Source organism: Micromys minutus, assembly GCF_963924665.1.
Source record: "Micromys minutus genome assembly, chromosome: 22".
NCBI lineage: Eukaryota > Metazoa > Chordata > Mammalia > Rodentia > Muridae > Micromys > Micromys minutus.
The window spans coordinates 11,579,380-11,597,570 of NC_137957.1; the positions used below are offsets into that span (position 1 = coordinate 11,579,380).

Here is an 18,191-nt window from a genome sequence, read left to right on the forward strand (position 1 = left end):
TTAAGTAGTGTGCAAATGAAGGGCAATAATAGCTGGGATAGCTAAATCCTAAAAGTCCCAATGGCGTGTTTACATCCTATAAAGACACACTCTGTGTAGCTCAGGGACTATGGAAGCCTCTGTTCTACTCAGGGAGGGGAGAGGCTGCCAGACGGTCTGCCCATGTCGGCAAGCATGTTGGAGACCACTGGGGTTTGTCAACTCCTACCTACTTGCAGAGGGTCAAGAAGGAGCATAAGGTATGTTGCAGATTCTTCTGGGGATGGTGTGACAGTCACAGAAACCTGGTGGCTCAGATCAACAGCATCTAATCTCTCCCGGCTCTGGAGACCAGAAGGTGGGACTCAGGGTCAGCAGAGTCGTCCTAGGCTCTGGGGAAGCATCCTTCCTTGCTTCTCCCAGTTTATGGTGTGTTGTGTCTCTCCATGGCTATCTTACTCAGATGACAGTTACTGGATTTAGGGCAGACCTTAACCCAGTGTGACCTCATCTGGTTTTGCAAAGATCCTATTTCCAAATGAAGTCACGGTCACAGAAAGTGGTGATTTGGTACTGAACATGCCACTTGATGTGTGGCACACACACATGCACACTTCAAATCAGAGCGTGTAAGAGGTTTTATGGGCTAGAATTTTCCTCTGCCCACATCCTCTAGCTGCAACATTGCCATGTGCTAAAGGTCTTCATTCCCAGGAGGAAGAGGAAGAGTAGTTGGAGAGCTCTTCAGCTTCTCCATCCGTCCTAGCAGGTAAGATGAGGAAGCACACTGCGTTTCGAGGACTGACTGGAAGGGACAGAATGGAACCTGTCTCAAGAGGAGTTCATCTAGGGACTTCAGGCTCGGACAGACAACCCTGCACAGGAAGAGAAAGCAGCCAGAAGAAGGTAAAGAGCAGAGCCATTGGTGTAAGATGAGGGAAGTTAGGGTGGGGCAGGTGAACACATGGTGGGCTAGGCATGATGGGTAGACTGTTTTAGAGTTGTCGAGACCAATCACACGCATGGTAGACGTCAGCACATCCCTGAAACAGACTAGAGCAAGGTGTGAAGTCTGTGAAATACGGAATGTTAAAGGAAAAGAAGCCTTTTCAAGCCTCCTGTCCAATTGCCTTTAAGTTTATCCTGGGACATATTTCCTACAGTCCATCGTACATTTTTATACACATACCTACGTTAGGAAAACCCACTGGTGTCATTTCCCCCCCTCTGCTGAGCACCACTGGACATCTGCGGTGCAGTGAGCCTGAAAGTTCCTGCAGAAATGTTGGCTCAGCTGCTGCTGGTGTAGCAAAACAGTAATTAACACCTGCTTAATGCAATTACACCTCTGCTGCCAAGAACATAGCAGAAGGTCCTGCCTAGTGCTTCCTGGTGTGGTATCATCACTCCTGAGAGGCTCTGACATAGGACTCTGCACTGAGACTAGGTAGGTGCTTATCTGGAGAGGTAAGAGACACTGTCACAGCCTTCCAGAAGAATACTGGTGATGTGCAAACATGGCTGCCCTGGGGTGGAGCAGCTCATTCCAATACACATCTTAGATAAGGTCTCTGATATCTTTGCAGATAAGTAAGTGGCCCAGCAAGTTGGCTATTTTGTTCCAATAGAGCTAAGGCCAGGACCTAAATCCAGTCTGACTGTGCATCTGTTTCACCTGAGTGCTTTTGTCTGTCACTATACTGGACTCCTGCTATAAGAACCCATTTAAATGAAGGGTCCAGGATGTATATAGCAAGCAGTCTAGTAATTTTTTTTTAAAGTAATGACATATGCACTCTTGGGCTCCAATATACACTTGACAAAAGGGCCTCCACATATTGATGGCAATTTGACCTGCCTAACTCAAAATCATGAAGAACATGATTGTAAGGCAGAAAAGCAAGCAAGCAAACACACACACACACACACACACAAACAAAAACAAACACACACTAAACCAGAAGCGAGCTACACAAAGATCTGGGTGCAGAAATGCAAGAAAACCAGTGAAAGGCAAACGGGGAGAAATCAACCAACTGCATGAAACAGAAAGAGCGTTTCAGTGTGGCTAATATGCACCCAAATCAACCAAATGATCATTGTAAACTCCCCGAAGGATGCATGCCTTGCCGGTGCAAGCACACAAGTGTGCTCTGACTGGAATTCAGAATGCAGCCCAGATCCAATAAGAGTAGAGTTCTTGGGACCTGCACTAATATTTGGGAGCAATACTGATGGAGTGACAGTCTACACAAGAGCCCCACAGCAGACTCGAAGGCCATCAGAATTGTTCCTAACACTTCACATCAGCTCACGAGTTCACAAAGCCTCCCCCAACCCCCACCCCATTTCTGGCTGTTCCTTCTGTAATGCATGCATGGTTTATTTGGCTTCTCACCATACTCTTATTGTAAACTAAGATACATTAAGGGGGCAAACTTTTCTATTTGTAGTAGATGTAAAAAGAAGAAAGTATATTGATGATCACTCCTCATAACTATGACTTATTAAGTGTTTACCATATGGTAAGAAGGTGTCTGGAGTGAGCCCTTCAAACACATCCTGTTACCACACAATGCTGAGATGATTTTATGTGTGTTTTATGCTCTCCCTATCTTATTTATTACAGCTTTTTCTCCCGCACAATGGTGCATACTCCACAGGAGCAAGGCTTTTATCATCGGCATCACTCATATCTCTGGTTTCCATGGTAGGTGTGTAAGCATGTTTGGAACAGAATTCAATCTCACTCATTCACACGCAGCACCCACATGTCTTCTTCCGTCACTATCTTAACCTGGTCCACTTCTCTCCAGACTTCTTCCCAGATGCTAGTGTGGCTGGGGCTTCACTTCCTCTGTCTTCTCCTCACCTCCTTGGTGATGTCTTTCTTTCTGCTCCTTCTCCCTGCCCCTCACCACAAAACTGCACCTCACACCTCTCTGTGTAGTTTAGTCCTTTGTCTTATTTTTCTCTTTAGAAATCACCATGCAGCACACCCAACATGTTACACAGAACACCCAACATGTTACTCCCGTGCCTTATCACCCTTCCAGACCTGAAAAAGCTTGGGCCTGCTTGGATCATGGTCAAGTCTTCATGCCAATGGCAAACCAGTGTTCGTAGGCTGGGTCTGTATCTGGTATATGAATAAAGCATTTCCTTGGGAACCATGAGTATTATCTCCAAGCTGGGTGGCATCCAAAGGAGTAGAAACTAACACAGCAAGACAGGATGCTTTCTGCTGTATCACACTTCACTGCCCCCCCCCCCCAGTAGACAGGCTCCCTTATGAAGGCTGCATGCAACCTTTCTTCCTACTTGCTAGTGACCAATACCCACTCCACACTCGCTCCTGGAGTTTGGTGCCTTTCCTCTGTAAAGAAGGACAGACTTGAAGGTCAAATGCCCACTGTATTCAGAAAACTTCCTGGAGTGAACAACCTTATGAAAACCACACATGACAACCACAAAGAACAGTTTAGCAGACATCAAAGACCTCATGAAACACTGAATGCCTTCACATACTACTTCCTACTGGGGACAGATCAACTAAGATTATATTTACAGAAAAAGTAGGGTTTCTCTTGTCATAATCACACATGACATTGCAGAATAATATAGCAAAGAGGATTGCCTGCAGGACTTGCTACAATGGATTCTGACCTTGGTGGCAATCTTAATGCAGTGTGATGTGCATCAACAGAATCAAGAATAAGGGAGAGAGAGAAAGAGAGAGAGAGAGAGAAAGAGGGTCACTGACCTAACCTCAATAACCTCATGCTAACACTTTCATAGGCAAACACTTATTTTCTATAAATACCATGAGACTACCTGGCAAAGTCTCTCAGCATGTTAAGAGAAGAGGGAAGATATTAAAATCACAGCTTTGTTGGTTGGAAGCAGGAGCTAAGGTTACAACACTGGTTTCTCAGAGATCTACCTCCCTCCAGCTAAGAGCACTGAGGCTGAGACAGAAGCTGGGCCACATAAGAATTTTCACTCTAATTCCACCTTTGAATGGCTAGAACTATGTTCTAGAATATCAAGCTGTCACTAAGATGTAAGGGCAGTTCTGATGATGAGGTCCTGTTCCCCAATTGGTTCTTGATCTGTCAATAAAGAAAGTCATGGACCAGTTGTTGTTGGGTGGGAGGTACATGGACCAGGTACAGGTGGGACTTCCAGGTTCCTAGAGGGAAAGGAGGGAGACACAAGGAAGGAGAGATGGAGTTTGACATGCTTTGGAGAGAGGAGAACTGGGCAACCATGTGAGGAGGTCACAGGAGGAGCAGTGGGCCGTGGCCACTCCTATAGGTGGGTATTCAGAGATGCTTAGTAGGGACTAGATTCAACTGACCTACTAAAGTTAGGGCAGGTGGGAAGAGTGGAGCTAAGAGTAATAAGGGCACGCTTTTCTAGGTGGGACATAGTACGCCCATCATTGTGCCAAGAAGGCAAATGGAAAGTGTGTGTCTTTTATTTATGGATTCAAGGGAAGCTGGAAGTGAGCTGGTAGTGTGGCCACTTCCTGGAGATATAGATGGATAGTGCAAAGCTACATGCAACACTGAGAGACCCCAGACACAGGATAGAGGTGTGAGCTGGGCTATTTCTCTCAGGCAGAAGCACCTGGAAGTAAGAGGAAGCACTGTCCTGCATTTGCCACATAGCTGCATTTGTGTGTACCATTACTGCTACCGTTGCTCTTCAGCTGGAAGGAGCTGTTCTTCTGTAACCCTGAGGGCACAGTGGCCCCTTCCTCATTCTCTCAGATGCTCAGAGTACACTATAAGGTAGTGGTTCTTTTTTTTTTTCCTTGAGACAGTCTTGCTCTGTAGTTCAGGCTACTCTTGCATGGATGATCTTTCTGCCTCAGCCTCCCAAGTGCTGGGACTATAGCTGCACTTGAGTCTGACTTTTAACCTTGAGCAGCATACACCCATATTATGTGGAGGGCATGCTACAACACAGACTGCTGGCTGCCGATCCCGAGGCTTCTGACTCAGGATGCCTAAGACAGAGCCATAACTGGTTCTTCTACACATGTGCCCAAGTACCGCTGTTTGCATAGGGAACCACTGGCTGGGAAAAGAGCATCCCCAGAAATTCCCTATGTGGCCTGTAGGGATGTGACAAGAAACACAGAGGTCTGCCTCTCTGTATGTATTTTTGACCATCTGACTGCATTATTTTCTTCCTCTTAATCTCTTCTATAGAATTTGAACAGTGCTAAGGAATACACCGAGATTTTTTAAAAAAAAAAAAAAAGGCAGAAATGGCATATTTAACTTCTACAGTGCCTCATCTTGGTTCTGTGCTTTTTTTAAAAAATATGTCAATAAAAATGAGAGGTATCATAGACTTGAAGCATCCAATGGAAGTGTATTTCTGGACTTGGAGGAAGGCTCCTATCAAAGGGGTCGGCTAGTAGGCATGGACAGATGAAACACTTAGGAGCAACAAGGAGCTCCACAAACGGGCTACACTGGCCACTGGTGAAATTCAGGCACAGAAAACAAGGAATGAGCAGTCCTTTACAGTCTCCAGGGCCAGAAGCAGTTACATAAGGTTTCATTATCTTTCCATCAGCAGAGGGGAGAGGCCTATGAGAGAAGACACCACAGACGTGTAATTGGTTTTGAATTTAAAAATGTAAGTCTTGTTTAATATCTAGATCCTATCCTCATGAAAGTTCAGACTTGCTGCAGGAATTCACCTCTGACCTAATAGAGAAAGCTCTAAGTTAAACGGGAAAATTCTGCAAAGACGGAATGAAAGGGAAAAGGACCGGGTGCCATCCTAGCCAAGTTTCCAAGGTGCAGTTAGAAGGATGTGCTTGGCTCCTGCCCCTTGGACTGCACCCACTGAGGTCATCTGTGAATGCTGTCAGCATAGACCACATACTTTCTTAAGACAGTATAAAAGTTTTTTTTTTTTTTTTTTTTTATGCTATTTTCTTTTTTAAACTCAATTGGTTTGACAACCTGGATTAATGGTTGCTTGCTCACTCTTGGAAGAGAGCTAATAGGTAACCACCCCCTTTACCTCTCACCCTTCTCCAGGAGAGTTTTAAGCATGCCACCTTATGTTCTCAGGAGTCTTCAAAATCTGGGAGACACTTGTTTTAAGAAAACCATAAACACACTGAATGAATGTCTGACTTTGTGGGAGAGATGCTTAATATAATAATGACACAGGAGCCTGAGAGGCAGCTTACGTTGTTTTCAATGGGACTATCTTCAAAGTGAAAATACAGTTTCTAAAGTGGTCTCAAAACACTGTGAACTTTAGAAAGCTAACTGTCCTTGTTTCGAAAGACATCTTTTTCAACACTATAAAGGAACTGGGTAGGTTACTGAAGCTTGAGGAGTCCTGGGGCAATTTGAATGAGAATAGTTTCTACAGGCTCATATTTGAATACCCAGTCTCCAGTTGGTAGAACTGTTTGGAAAGGATTAGGAGGTGTGACCTTGTTGAAAGGAGGTGTGTCACTGGGTTATGCTTTTTGTTTTCAAAAGACTTGCACCAATTTGAATTTGCTCTCTCTACCTCCTACTATGGAGCAAGATGGACACTTTGTTACAGCTCCAGCAAGCACCGAGCTTACCACATTTGTCATGATGGTCACAGACTCTACCTCTCCAAAACCTCCCAAATAAAGTCTTTTGCAAGTTACCTTGGTCATGGTGTTTCATCAGAGCAACAAAAAGTAACTAAGACAAATGCAGCCCACTTATTCCAAGAGCTAGGCGTGGTCACGTATGACCATCATCATCCTAGCACTCAGAAAACAGAGACAGAACAATGAGGAGGTGAAGGCAAGCCTGGGCCACACAGACTCAGTCTCAAGAGAAAAAGGCTTCTAAGCGTTGCTGTCCACTTACTTATTACCCATAGTGCATCCTGGGTATACTCTGGGGTGCCACTGGATATGAAGTGTGTCGGTATTTCACATACAAATAAGTGGAATAAAAAATGTTAACTAGAAATTCCTGCTTTAGAGATGTTAAAAGATGGATGTGTGTGGATGGTTGGGTGGTTTTAGTCCCTGAGGTCCTGGATCTCTAACTCCAGTCTTGAGTATCATGACAGCTCTGTTCCTCAGTAGCTGGGGACCTTGGGAATGTTGATTCATGTAAACTGAGAATAGCATTCCTACTTTTCACCCTGTTATTGACAGAATTAAACATGACCCTGGCCCTAACCCTAACCCTAACCCTAACCTACAATCCCGAGAATAGGTGGATGGCTGCCTACTAGTTCATTCCCAACTATAAAGATGTTTTTTAAACTGAAATGCCTGAGACATATCGTTAGTATATAAGGTTGGCCATGATGGTCTAAGGTGATGTCGGTCAGAAAGTCATGGACCAGTTGTTGTTGGGTGGGGGTATTAAGCAAGTGCCTAGCACCCAACTGTCTCACTGCTGCCTGTTACTACAATGCTTGCAGTTGTGGAATCAAGCTGCTAATGATTCTTAAGTGCCTTTCTTCAGTCTGAATGGGTTCACCCAGTCTCTGCTTCGAAACCTTTACAAACTTTGAAGCAGCAGTAATGGATTTGCCTCCTCTGTGCCCGAGTGCTCTAGAAACGAAGCGAGCCAGAGTACCATCCTGAAAGGAAGAGGAGCGCAACCTGAAGAGCCGGTGACTCAAACACAGTGTGTACCACCTCCCATGATATTTCTACGCTCCACTCCAGATTTACTCTGTCTTAAAGTGAAAGCCTACCCACTATCTACTTCTGTGCTTGTTCCTATGATCCCTGGGTGTCCAGCCAACTCAACTAACTACCTTTGCCTGGGAGAAACAAGAACTGAGCATTTTGCAGATGCTGCATTTTTTTTTCCTGCATGGCTGATGAGCTTAACTGACAAGGGACGGAAAGTCTGTCCCCTCTGCGGACCAGGCCACCTCAGATGAGTCACACGGGAGATGGCTACCGAGTCAGACACTGGTAAGCCACAGATTCCTGAAGGCAACCTGAAACCTACACAAGACCTGATGGCAAAGCGGACAACACACTGAAAAGCGGCCCTAAAAGCAGCCCTTGACCGTGGGTAGCTTCTCAATCAAACCAGCGTAGAGCTCTTCTCATTATACTGTGAGTAATTACACGGTAGGGCACACACAGCGAAAGATTTATTTTTCACCCTCAAAACTGTCAAGTCTTAAAGGATAAACACATGACAGTTATTATCTAACAATGAAATAAAATTAGCACATAATTAATCAGGGCCCTGACGAATTACCAGGATCTTCTCTCAGCTCTAAGCATCGCTATTGTTCGTACTGCTGTTTTGCCCGCATCTTTGGATTCCTGACTGCTGTTCAATAAATGATAACCTACAGTTCCGAGAATAGGTGGATGGCTGCCTACTAGTTCATTCCCAACTATAAAGATGTTTTTAAACTGAAATGCCTGAGACATATCGTTAGTATATAAGGTTGGCCATGATGGTCTAAGGTGATGTCGGTCTCTACCACTAATGAAAGAGCAGCAAGTAGCGTAGTAACAAGTATTCCATAAACGATCATTGGGTGAGCTTAATAAAATACCAGTTCCCACTGTTCCACATATGGATGCCAAACCCAACCAGTTAGCTACAAAACCCCAACTTTGTATTTGGACACTGGGGTTTGAGGACCACAGATATAATTTAAGCTTCCTGGGTTGTAGGATAATTTTTATTCTGTGCATCACAGCTTCATGAAGAAAATGGGTATTTATTAGACCTTTAAAATTAGAAGCAAATGTAAAACATATTTTTATGCGTACTTAGAAAAACGAGTTCTTTTTTAAATTAATAATAGGCTCTAAGATGTCACAAAGCTCTAAGAATGTCAAATACTGGCTAAAGACACTTCCCCCCCAAAAAAATGTCACTCCCTAGGATAACCTTTAGCAAGCCATAAATTCTAGATGTCATGTAGTCCTATGCCAATATATTCAAACATGTGAAAACCAAAGTCTGGAAAGTGGAACCCAGGATAAAAAACTCAAGAGATAAACACTGGGGACCAATAGGTTCCTGGACAGAGGGTTTCTGGGATGTAGAAGCCATCAGGTGGCTAGGCATGGCTGCAAAGCAGCCTGCCTCTGAAGGCAAAGACCGTTAAAAAATATAGTCAAGGCACCGAGGAGGAGTTGCAGTTTTCAAAAGATATTCTAGACACTGACATAGAGTTAACCCCAGAACCCCAGGTCACCTGGGGGGTGGTGTGACTCCTCAGGAGAGGCCTGGATTGCCAGTCACTTCCTTAGAGCCTAGGGCTAGGGAAGCAAACTCACATTAATAGACGAGGAACAAGCTACGCAGTGTGAGCACATGACTGGTTCGCGCGCCCAGTCCCTATGGGAGCAGACAGGAGCCACCGCCTCTGCTTGCCGTCCTCAACAAGTTTAGGATCTAGAACTGAACGTGAGGCCACCGCCTCGCCCTCAGTGCCCATATACAAGCTCCCGATTTCTGGGTAGGAGCAGCTAAACTCTTGGGTGTTTGAAGAAGGAAGTGACAGGCCAGGCTGACTGCTTCCCATTTGTCCCACCTTGACTGTACCTGGCATGCTCACCTGCACACAGTCAGACCTGCTTTCTGGCTTGCGCCAGGTGTGCTCAACCAGTGAGAAGCCTGATAAAATGTGGGAGGAGAAAGAGCATCTTTTTCAAGGCTTCCTGCCACTCTGGCCCAGGGCTCACGTTGGTGACTCCTCCAGCCTTGTCCCTGTAAAGCTAGGACAGTCAGCTCCTGCGGGCTACCATTGATGTCTTCATCCATTGTGGGGACATCTGAGCTGGTGAACCTCAGTGGGCACTGGGGGGTTGCGGGGGCGAAGCATGGGATAAATTCTCTACCATTTCCTGGGCAACATTTTACACCGAAACCCAAGATAGCATTGTCTTCAAACAGAAATGTCACATATCCTTTCAGAATGAATGGACTTCTGAAAGCGCTCATCTTGCTTGGCAGTCCTTTCTCCGCTGTCTTCTACCATCTTCAGAGGTGAAGGTCAGGAACATGCCTTACTGGGAGGAGAGCAATGGAGACCCCCCCCCCCAGGTCTCCTTTGCAAATGGAAGAAAGGTTCTAAGGGAAGCTCTTGGTTGTATCAAGAGGGTTAGAGCACCAGTGAGAGAAAAAAATCAGTGAAAGGGAGAGGGTGGGGGTGGGGATCTGAGAAGAACCGGAGAGGCAGGGCAGCAGGCGCCCTGGGACCTAAGGGAGGGACGGAATCCCAGACAGCAGCCCGTGCTAGGCAATGGCCATTCGAATTTTACAGTCCAGACTTAGTCATTTTCAAAACCGTCATTGTCTAGGGAAAGGGTCTATTACACCATCAGCCACTTTGCCACATTTTAAAAAAGTCTGTGATATAATCGTTCTCCGCACCAATACAGAAGAATCATCACTGTAAACAGACGTCATTTATTTAGATGATTAAAGCCCAAGTTTATCTGCTTCCTTCCAAAGGCTATGTAAACTAGACATACTAACTCTGTCTCTACGGCATGTATATACTAACCTTTGTGCATGTTATATATACACTATACTATGTCATATGTACTTCATATATATCATTTGACATATATGTCATAAACATGGAGTATAGTACATATAGTTTATATATAATGTCATATATTAATATAGTATAATATAGTTTACATATAGTTTATGTTATGTAATATCACCCATTCTCTATATATACTCTCTGTATATGTCATATATGACATATATACTATATAGAGTATAGTATATATAAAATAGAGTATATATAATATATACATATATAGTATATGCACACATACACATTTGTACACACACACATACACACACACACACACACACACTCATACACACAATTCCCAAAGGCATACACATAAAAGGAAAAGTATCCAGGCTTTTGGGAGACAAATGCCAACTTACTATGGGGAGCTTCAGTTTGCAGGGGAGTGGCCAGGGTCTCTTCACACACTCACTCCTTTCAGCCTCCCCCTCCCCATTTTTCCTCCTCTCTCCTCCTCTCCCCATTTCTTTCCTCTTCTCTCCAGCTCTTCAATATCCTGACTGGGCTATGCTTTTATTAAAAATCAGGTTCCAAAGCCAAAAAATGATTTGAACATTCCTGGTTTGGATGAATTCTAGGTGCACACACCAGCTGCGGCTATGAACAAGTAAACCCTTCACCCTGCTTGTTCTTAAATGCATTTCTAGCCTTTAATTCCAGTACTCGGAAGGCAGAGGCAGGCAGATCTCCAAGTTTGAGGCCAACCTGGTCTACAGAGCAAGCGCTAGGACAGCCAGGGCTGTACAAAACCAACCAACCAAATATATTCCTGCCAGGATGCAGGAAGCAAGTACTTCCCACATTTAATCCCAACCAGAATAGTTTTCTTTTAAATCGTCTAATTCTCAAAGAGCCGGGAGATACCGTCAGAGAAACTGGACGTCAGTAAGAACCTGGCTTCTTGTTCGCTCACCTGCTGTCGCCAGCGTTGGCCACGTAGAGCTTCCCCAAGAGGCAAACCACGATGAGGGCTGTGCAGCCACCGGATATGTTGTACGCACTCCTCTCTCGTTCGATTTGGAGGTCCTGGGGAAGAAAGCGAAGTTAGTGCGGTTGTGCAGGACCTGTGATGAAAGAAAGACTTCCTCCCTTCAGGTTGGCACAGTCTTGCAGACTGGATGTGCTTCCAGAAGGGACCAGACAATTCTCAGAACCTAGAAGGTTTCTCTGGAGGATATGTCACAAAATACCAGGCCCCTGCAGACCAGGGAGGGCAACCAAAGGGAGGAAAACACAGGTCCCACTCAGACGCCACAGCTTATGGGAGATCTAGTCTGTGCATAGGCTGCCTGAGTTGCTAGGCGGGACACAGAATAAGCCTAGGAATGCCAAGTACCTGGGCGTAAACCATGTTTTTAATACAAAACCTTGGATAAAGAGCTCCTTTGTGGCTTAGTAAAAAGAGGTGACTCAAAGAATAAATTCTTGTTCTGGAGTGATGGCTCAGCAGTTCAGAGCACTGTCTGCTCTTCCAGAGGTCCTGAGTTCAATTCCCAGCAACCACACGGTGGCTCACAACCATCTGTAATGGGATCTGATGCCCTTTCTGGTGTATCTGAAGACAGCAACAGTGTACTCATGTAAATAAAGTGGATAAATCTTTTTAAAAAAGAATGAATTCTATTCAACACAGAGGCTTCTGAACTCAGTTTCCCCTCCATAGCCACAGTTCACACACACCCAAAGTCGGAGCAGCCCACAGACACTTTGTCTGCATCAGGCATCGAGCTAAGGGCCTTGCGTGTGCCATCTCACTGTAACATCAGGACCACCATCATTGTCAACATGTACACGTATGGACACTACCCATATCCTCCTGGGGAGATGACTCTAGTGACACCAGTTGTCTTCCGAACCCTGTGTCCACTGCCACACAAGGAAGCAGACCACCCCACCCCCGCCCCTGATAAACAAAGTCAACGCAATTCCGCATTACCGAAAGAACCAAATAGTCTGCGTCTTCAAGAAAACAGGAAAGGATTGAAAATTCTTTATATGCTAGAAGTCACCCCCTGTTGAGGCAGAGTGAGAGAGAAGGTAGGCTGGGTAGAAAACCATCAGAGGGAGAAATGGCTTCGCAGTGTTCAGACAGTGCTGAGGTCCCGGGTACCTTTGTGAGCCTTGGAATTGGAGGTGGGGCTTCAGCTGGCCTCCTCGTGGAAGGGAGAGAGGAGAACATTTAGACACCCAGCAGCTGTTAGGCTCCACATGTTAGGAATGGGGACAGGACAGACAATAGCTTCCCAAGCTGAGGGCAGTCTGGAGCAGCAACTGCTTTAAAAAACACCCATTAAAAACACGCAAAAAGATGGGGTTTACGCCTATGCCCGCAGTCCTTGCATGCAGGGGCATGAGACAGAGGAGCTACGAGTCCCAGGCTGGCTAGGGCTATTGATAAGACCCCAAGTAAAACAGGTAAATAAAGAGGTAGTTAAAAGCCACACAGGAGAGAGACTAATGTAGTAGACCAGAGCCAGGTGAGGAGCCATGGTAAGGAGAGTGTGGGGGCCATGGAGTTTAAGAAAACTAAGGAGACTTTTTGGGAGAGGACATCAGATTCAAGGGCTGCAGGGGGGGGGGGGGTCAAGCATGAGCGCTGTTTGGTGGACTACACTGCCCTTTAGTATTTATTTACTTAAATGCTCTATAAACTGTTTCCTTAAGGAGTGGTAAGAGGGTTTAATTAGGTGACATGGGGTGGGGGTGGGTCTTAGCCACAGCCACAGGACCCTTTCCACAGCCTGAAAACGTTACAATTGAGATCAGCGGCCATTCTTGTCCCTTCAGACCCTCGCCATCTCTGTTGGGCCAGTTAAACATTGCCTTAGGAAGTGTCTAGGAAATAGACAGATAAAGAAAGAAACTTAAGAAGAAAAAGTCTGGATTTCCAAGCTAACGTCTCACCACCTTACCCACGGAAGGAGAAACCAAGGCTCGTGCTCACAAATACCATATTTACCAAGCAGATGCACCTCGAGATGCAGCGTAACAAAGTGATAGGTTTTCACATGCGAGGGTGGTAGGAAGCTCAAGGTGAAGGGTAGGAGGGGCATGTGGCTGGGTGGGGAAATCTCTCAAGGAAGAGATCTGGATTTTTCTGTTTAGCATCTAAAATATAAATAAAAAGTTGCTAATATTTTTTTGCATCAAAAGTTTTAAAATATTTAAAATATAATAAATATATAAATTGGTAAATCCAAGTCCTCATCCAACATTACTCTTTTTTGGTATACTAAAAACAGCTCAAGCTATGGAAATTATTCCTTCGTCGTTGCAATCGATATTTGTTTGACTATGTAAGTCTGAACGGAAGGCACTATTATTAAACATGCTCTAAGCATCCAAGTGTTAGCATGCTGCATATGGGCTGGATTCCGAATGATGTTTGACAGGCTTAAGTGAATTATTAGTGTAATCCAAAAGAGGAGAAAAAAAGACCTATACAAAGAGTCCACGTTAAAGAGCTGTTCATGGCAAGGATTCTCTAGGGATTGAAGCAAATAAGCTTATTGTGGATCATAAATGGGGGCGTTATTTATCACGTAAGAATGTCAGTTTTTAAAATAACTTAGTCCTTGGGTGCGGGGGTGGGGGGACCAAGACAGTGTCCAACAGTAAGATGTTCTATTATGGCAGTGACATTCATATTTACTTATAATGCTGGGGAACATTCTAGTTAGTTTATTCAGCTTGCCCCTTAAGATAAATTATCAGTATGGTTCTCTGTGCCGTCTGTTTGTCTGTCTGTCTGCCTGTCTCTGTTTCTCTCTCTCTCCTCTCCACACACACACCCCACTTTATTTAATTTGCTCTTGCCTTTTCTACATTTCAACTGCATGTTCTTTCTGACCCTCTCCCTGAAGATGCAATGATACTTTCTTATGAAGAATGGATTTGAGTCTAACTGCTTTTTAATCCATGCAAACCCTGGTCCCACATGCAAGGTCTGACCAGCCCTCTCCCCACACCTGTGAGGGGATGCATGTGCACACACAGTAATTAGAAGTGTGTTTTCTGCCAGCACCATCGCTGGGATTTAAAAGGTACATTTCTGCAGACTTCATCCCCCTGAAGAATTCACTGACATTAACACACACTCTTCCATTTCTTCTAAAACTGTGTGCAACTAGAACAGATTCTAAAAATAATTGCTTCCCTTCCCTCCTCCCTGGAAGCCAAAATAGCACATTTATTTTTTTTTTCCTACCCACACCACCTACACACTACTCCTCTCTAGAAGACTCAGAAAATCTTTGTACTAAAAGGAATATTAAAGGACCATCTGGGTGGCTCTTTTACTATGAGATTAAACGTGATAAATGCAGTCAATAAAGATATGTTTACTGTGGAATTTACTGTCTTTTCCTTTCAAAATCCTCAATCTTTCAAATTGGACTAAGTGTTTTGCACTTTAGTTTTTTTTTTTTTTTTTTTTTTTTTTAAATCACAATGTGCATTTTTTTTTTTTTAAGCCCTTGGATTTTAGGTATCTTTTTCACAAGCTAATGTGGTCAGGAGAAAGCTGTCTACTCTGTGCTAAGCAAGAGCTGCAGGACTCCTGTCCACTTTAGCTGCCAGTGGATTCCAAGACACATATCTTGAGTAACTTGCTAGCAAAACATCTTCCCTACTATTTCAAGCATGGTCTATGTGGGAAAGGGCTATGGGACAGAGGCGCTGACAGCTCAGTCCAAAGCCCTGTTACTGAAGGAAGCTGAGTTACTCTGTTGCAACTGCTTAGACAATATATTAGGGTGAGGCTCATCTCTGAGTCAAAGAAAAGAGCTAGTTCTTAAGTTGCTCGGTTTTGTTTGCTGTTTTGTTGTTGTGGCAAGGGGTAGGTGCAGAGAACGTGTGTAATGTGAGGCTCACTCAACAGGAAGGCATTGCAAGGGAAAAAAGCATATTTATTATCCAGAATGGTTGTAATTTGATTTGAAAGTCTCAGAGATGACGCAACTCCAGGCTCAGCCTTTGTTGTTCTCCAGTTCCAGGTTGTGAAAAGAAAGCCCAGCGGTCAGCTGCAGAAAGCCAGCGCCAGGCAGTTTTAATATACCTGGCAGCTCCCCGGCTGGGTTATAATATGGTGCTGAGCATGCTGTTAATAGTGTCAGTCACAAATAATAAGCTTCTGCATGGCTCCAGTATCCGGGTCTCATCCTGGCTTACTCTGAGAACAAGGCCATCTGCCAGCTAGGCAATGAGTTTCAAATGGAGGGAAAAAAAAAAAATTTAATTCTAAAAACTGGGACTGTCCAATATCGCCCCCTGCTGACCACTGTTAGAATTATAGACCCATTCCTTCCTAGAAGAACTTCCAGTTGCAAACAAAGACTAAACAAAACTAGGCTTAAATAAAGAAGTTTACATGTTAAACTTACCACGGATGCCCTAACTGGAATTCTAGACTTTATAAATTATAAATTAGCTTTACATTCATTCTTATGCCTTTACAACGTCATTATATACCCCCTACCCCCCACCCCCAGTTGTAGTAGCTTTATAAGTTAAAACATCACCACTTTCGGGGCTGAACAGAAGACTCAGCGGTTAAGAACACTGACTGCTCATCCAGAGAACTGGCGTTTGATTGCCAGGATCCACGTGGTGTGATTTTTCAACCATCTGTAACTCCAGTTTCAAGGGGGGGATCCGACGCCTTTTTCCCCCCTTTTTTGATAGTGCACACATGTGATACACAGACATACATGTAGACCAAACACCCGTACACATAAAACAAAAATATATCTCAAGAAAGCTATTTTCTCCCTTACTAAAAAAAGTTTCTAGGGCATTCTCAGTCAAAAAGAACTTGTATGCATTGTGTTATTGGGAAAACTGGGCTTCCCTTTTGGGTTCTTAGTCTCCTCAGTAAAAGAATTTAGAAATAGAGTCAGAAGAAGGAAGCTTCAGGACAATTTGTGGACTCTGAAAGCAGAAACAAGAGGTCAGGCAAGCCGTAAGCTCGGCACTCAAGGAAGCAGGAGAAAGAAATCTGCCTTTTTGAGGTAGGGTTGAAGAAGGCTGGTATGTTCGGCATCGGAGGCTGGCAGAAGGCTCGAGGGCGTCTTCAGAGAAATCTGAGGAAGCCCAGAGTATCAGGGTCTCAGGGTTAGGCTTAAAATATAGTTAGGTTTGAGGGAGAAGGAAATAGAAGAGTAGGAGCTGACAGGGGAGGCTCCACAAGGCTCTGTTAAGTATAATATTTAATTAAGTGGATACTTAGTCCTTCTATAGTCTCGGCATGCTCTCAGGCAAACATGTCTCCCTTTAGGCAGTGTGTAGATCACAAGCTAGGTTAATTCTTGGGGAAGGAGAAGATGGGCGCAGTGTTCTGATTTCTGAGCAGATGAGACACCTGAAGTCTCCATTCAAGGACAGAGGTAGATTCAATTCTTCTGGCTAAGAGGAAGTACCTTAATAAACCTCAACAAAACACAGACATTTCCCTCTTCCATATGGTAAGTTCAAATACTACAGGGGCCAATTTTGATTCTCCCCCTTCTAGGACTACTGGGGAAATTAGGTGAGGTCCACAGTCGGCCATGAGGGAGGGGTCCTTCTAAGCCTAAGAAGATCTGCCCAGCTACCTACCTAACAACACCGAAAGGAAGTCATCAAGAGTTCTGAGAGCCTCTTAGCTTTCTCCTGAACTCAGATCTTGTAGGTGGTAAGCTAAAAGGCTTGTCTGGCTTTGTTCCGATTCTTCGACAGCCACCCTAGTGATAGAATTAACTTCTATTGAGTTTATAGTGTTGTCTATTCAACCCAAACATTCTTGGTAAAGGGCTGTGTGGGGTGTTAGTGTGTGGGGTGTTGGGGGTGGTGGTTGGAACTAGGACTCAGAATGGGTATCTCATTCACACCTGTCATCCAGGAAACAACCTAGCTGCTGACCCAAGCATTGCTAGAAAGCGGACTTGAACCCACAAAATTGGAGATAAGGAAGTTGGTTGCATTTAGCATTTCACAAAAGAAAAAACAAAACGAAACAAAACTTCAAGCTTTGCTTTAAGACAGAGAATCCCCAAAACACCTATTAGCAGGAGAACCAGGGAAGAAAATGGATTTTATATGAGGTGACAGTGGCCTTCCTGCTATTATTTTGAGGGTGCTGAGGTAGTCTCTGTAATGTCAGTTGTGAAGCTTACCCCATGCAATCAGTGGCTACGTTTCTGAGATAATCCTCCCAGGAAACCACAGTTGGTTTTCCGTAGTGGAAACAGGAATTGGCCCTCCCAGTAGGAAGTCAGATCCAAGACATGGCACAACAGAACTACAGAGCCAAACCTGTCCCTAGTAGAATGTATGGCGAGTGTTACATGCTAGTGGTCAGAGGTCACCACCTCTCCACGCGTCTCACACCATGCAGACAACCTGAACAAAGGATCTTTCAGAGAAGCACAGAGCATCTGTGCTGCCATTACCACCTCTTGTTCAAATCATGCCTTTTGTTTTTTTCTTCTGTTGGTCTAAATTTTGTGAAAACTACCCATGTGCCCTAGAGACAGGTACTCCTTGTTCTGGCTTTGGATTTCCAAATACATGTTCGAGTGCTATTATCATTTTGTTACTGGCTTTCACATCATTTAGAACATCACTGTAATGTAACTGGGATTCAGCACAATGCTACAGGGATTAGT

The 18,191-nt window shown here is 44.4% G+C and overlaps 1 protein-coding gene across 1 annotated transcript in view; it reads right to left on the reverse strand.

Annotated features, from left to right (window-relative positions):
• Positions 1 to 18,191, reverse strand: part of PPM1H (protein phosphatase, Mg2+/Mn2+ dependent 1H) — a 233,462-nt gene that overhangs the window by 97,988 nt on the left and 117,283 nt on the right. Inside the window, exon 4 of the mRNA XM_080935861.1 lies at positions 11,462 to 11,574. Within this exon, the coding sequence (XP_080791987.1) occupies positions 11,462 to 11,574 (113 nt within the window). The remainder of the gene's footprint in view (positions 1 to 11,461; positions 11,575 to 18,191) is intronic.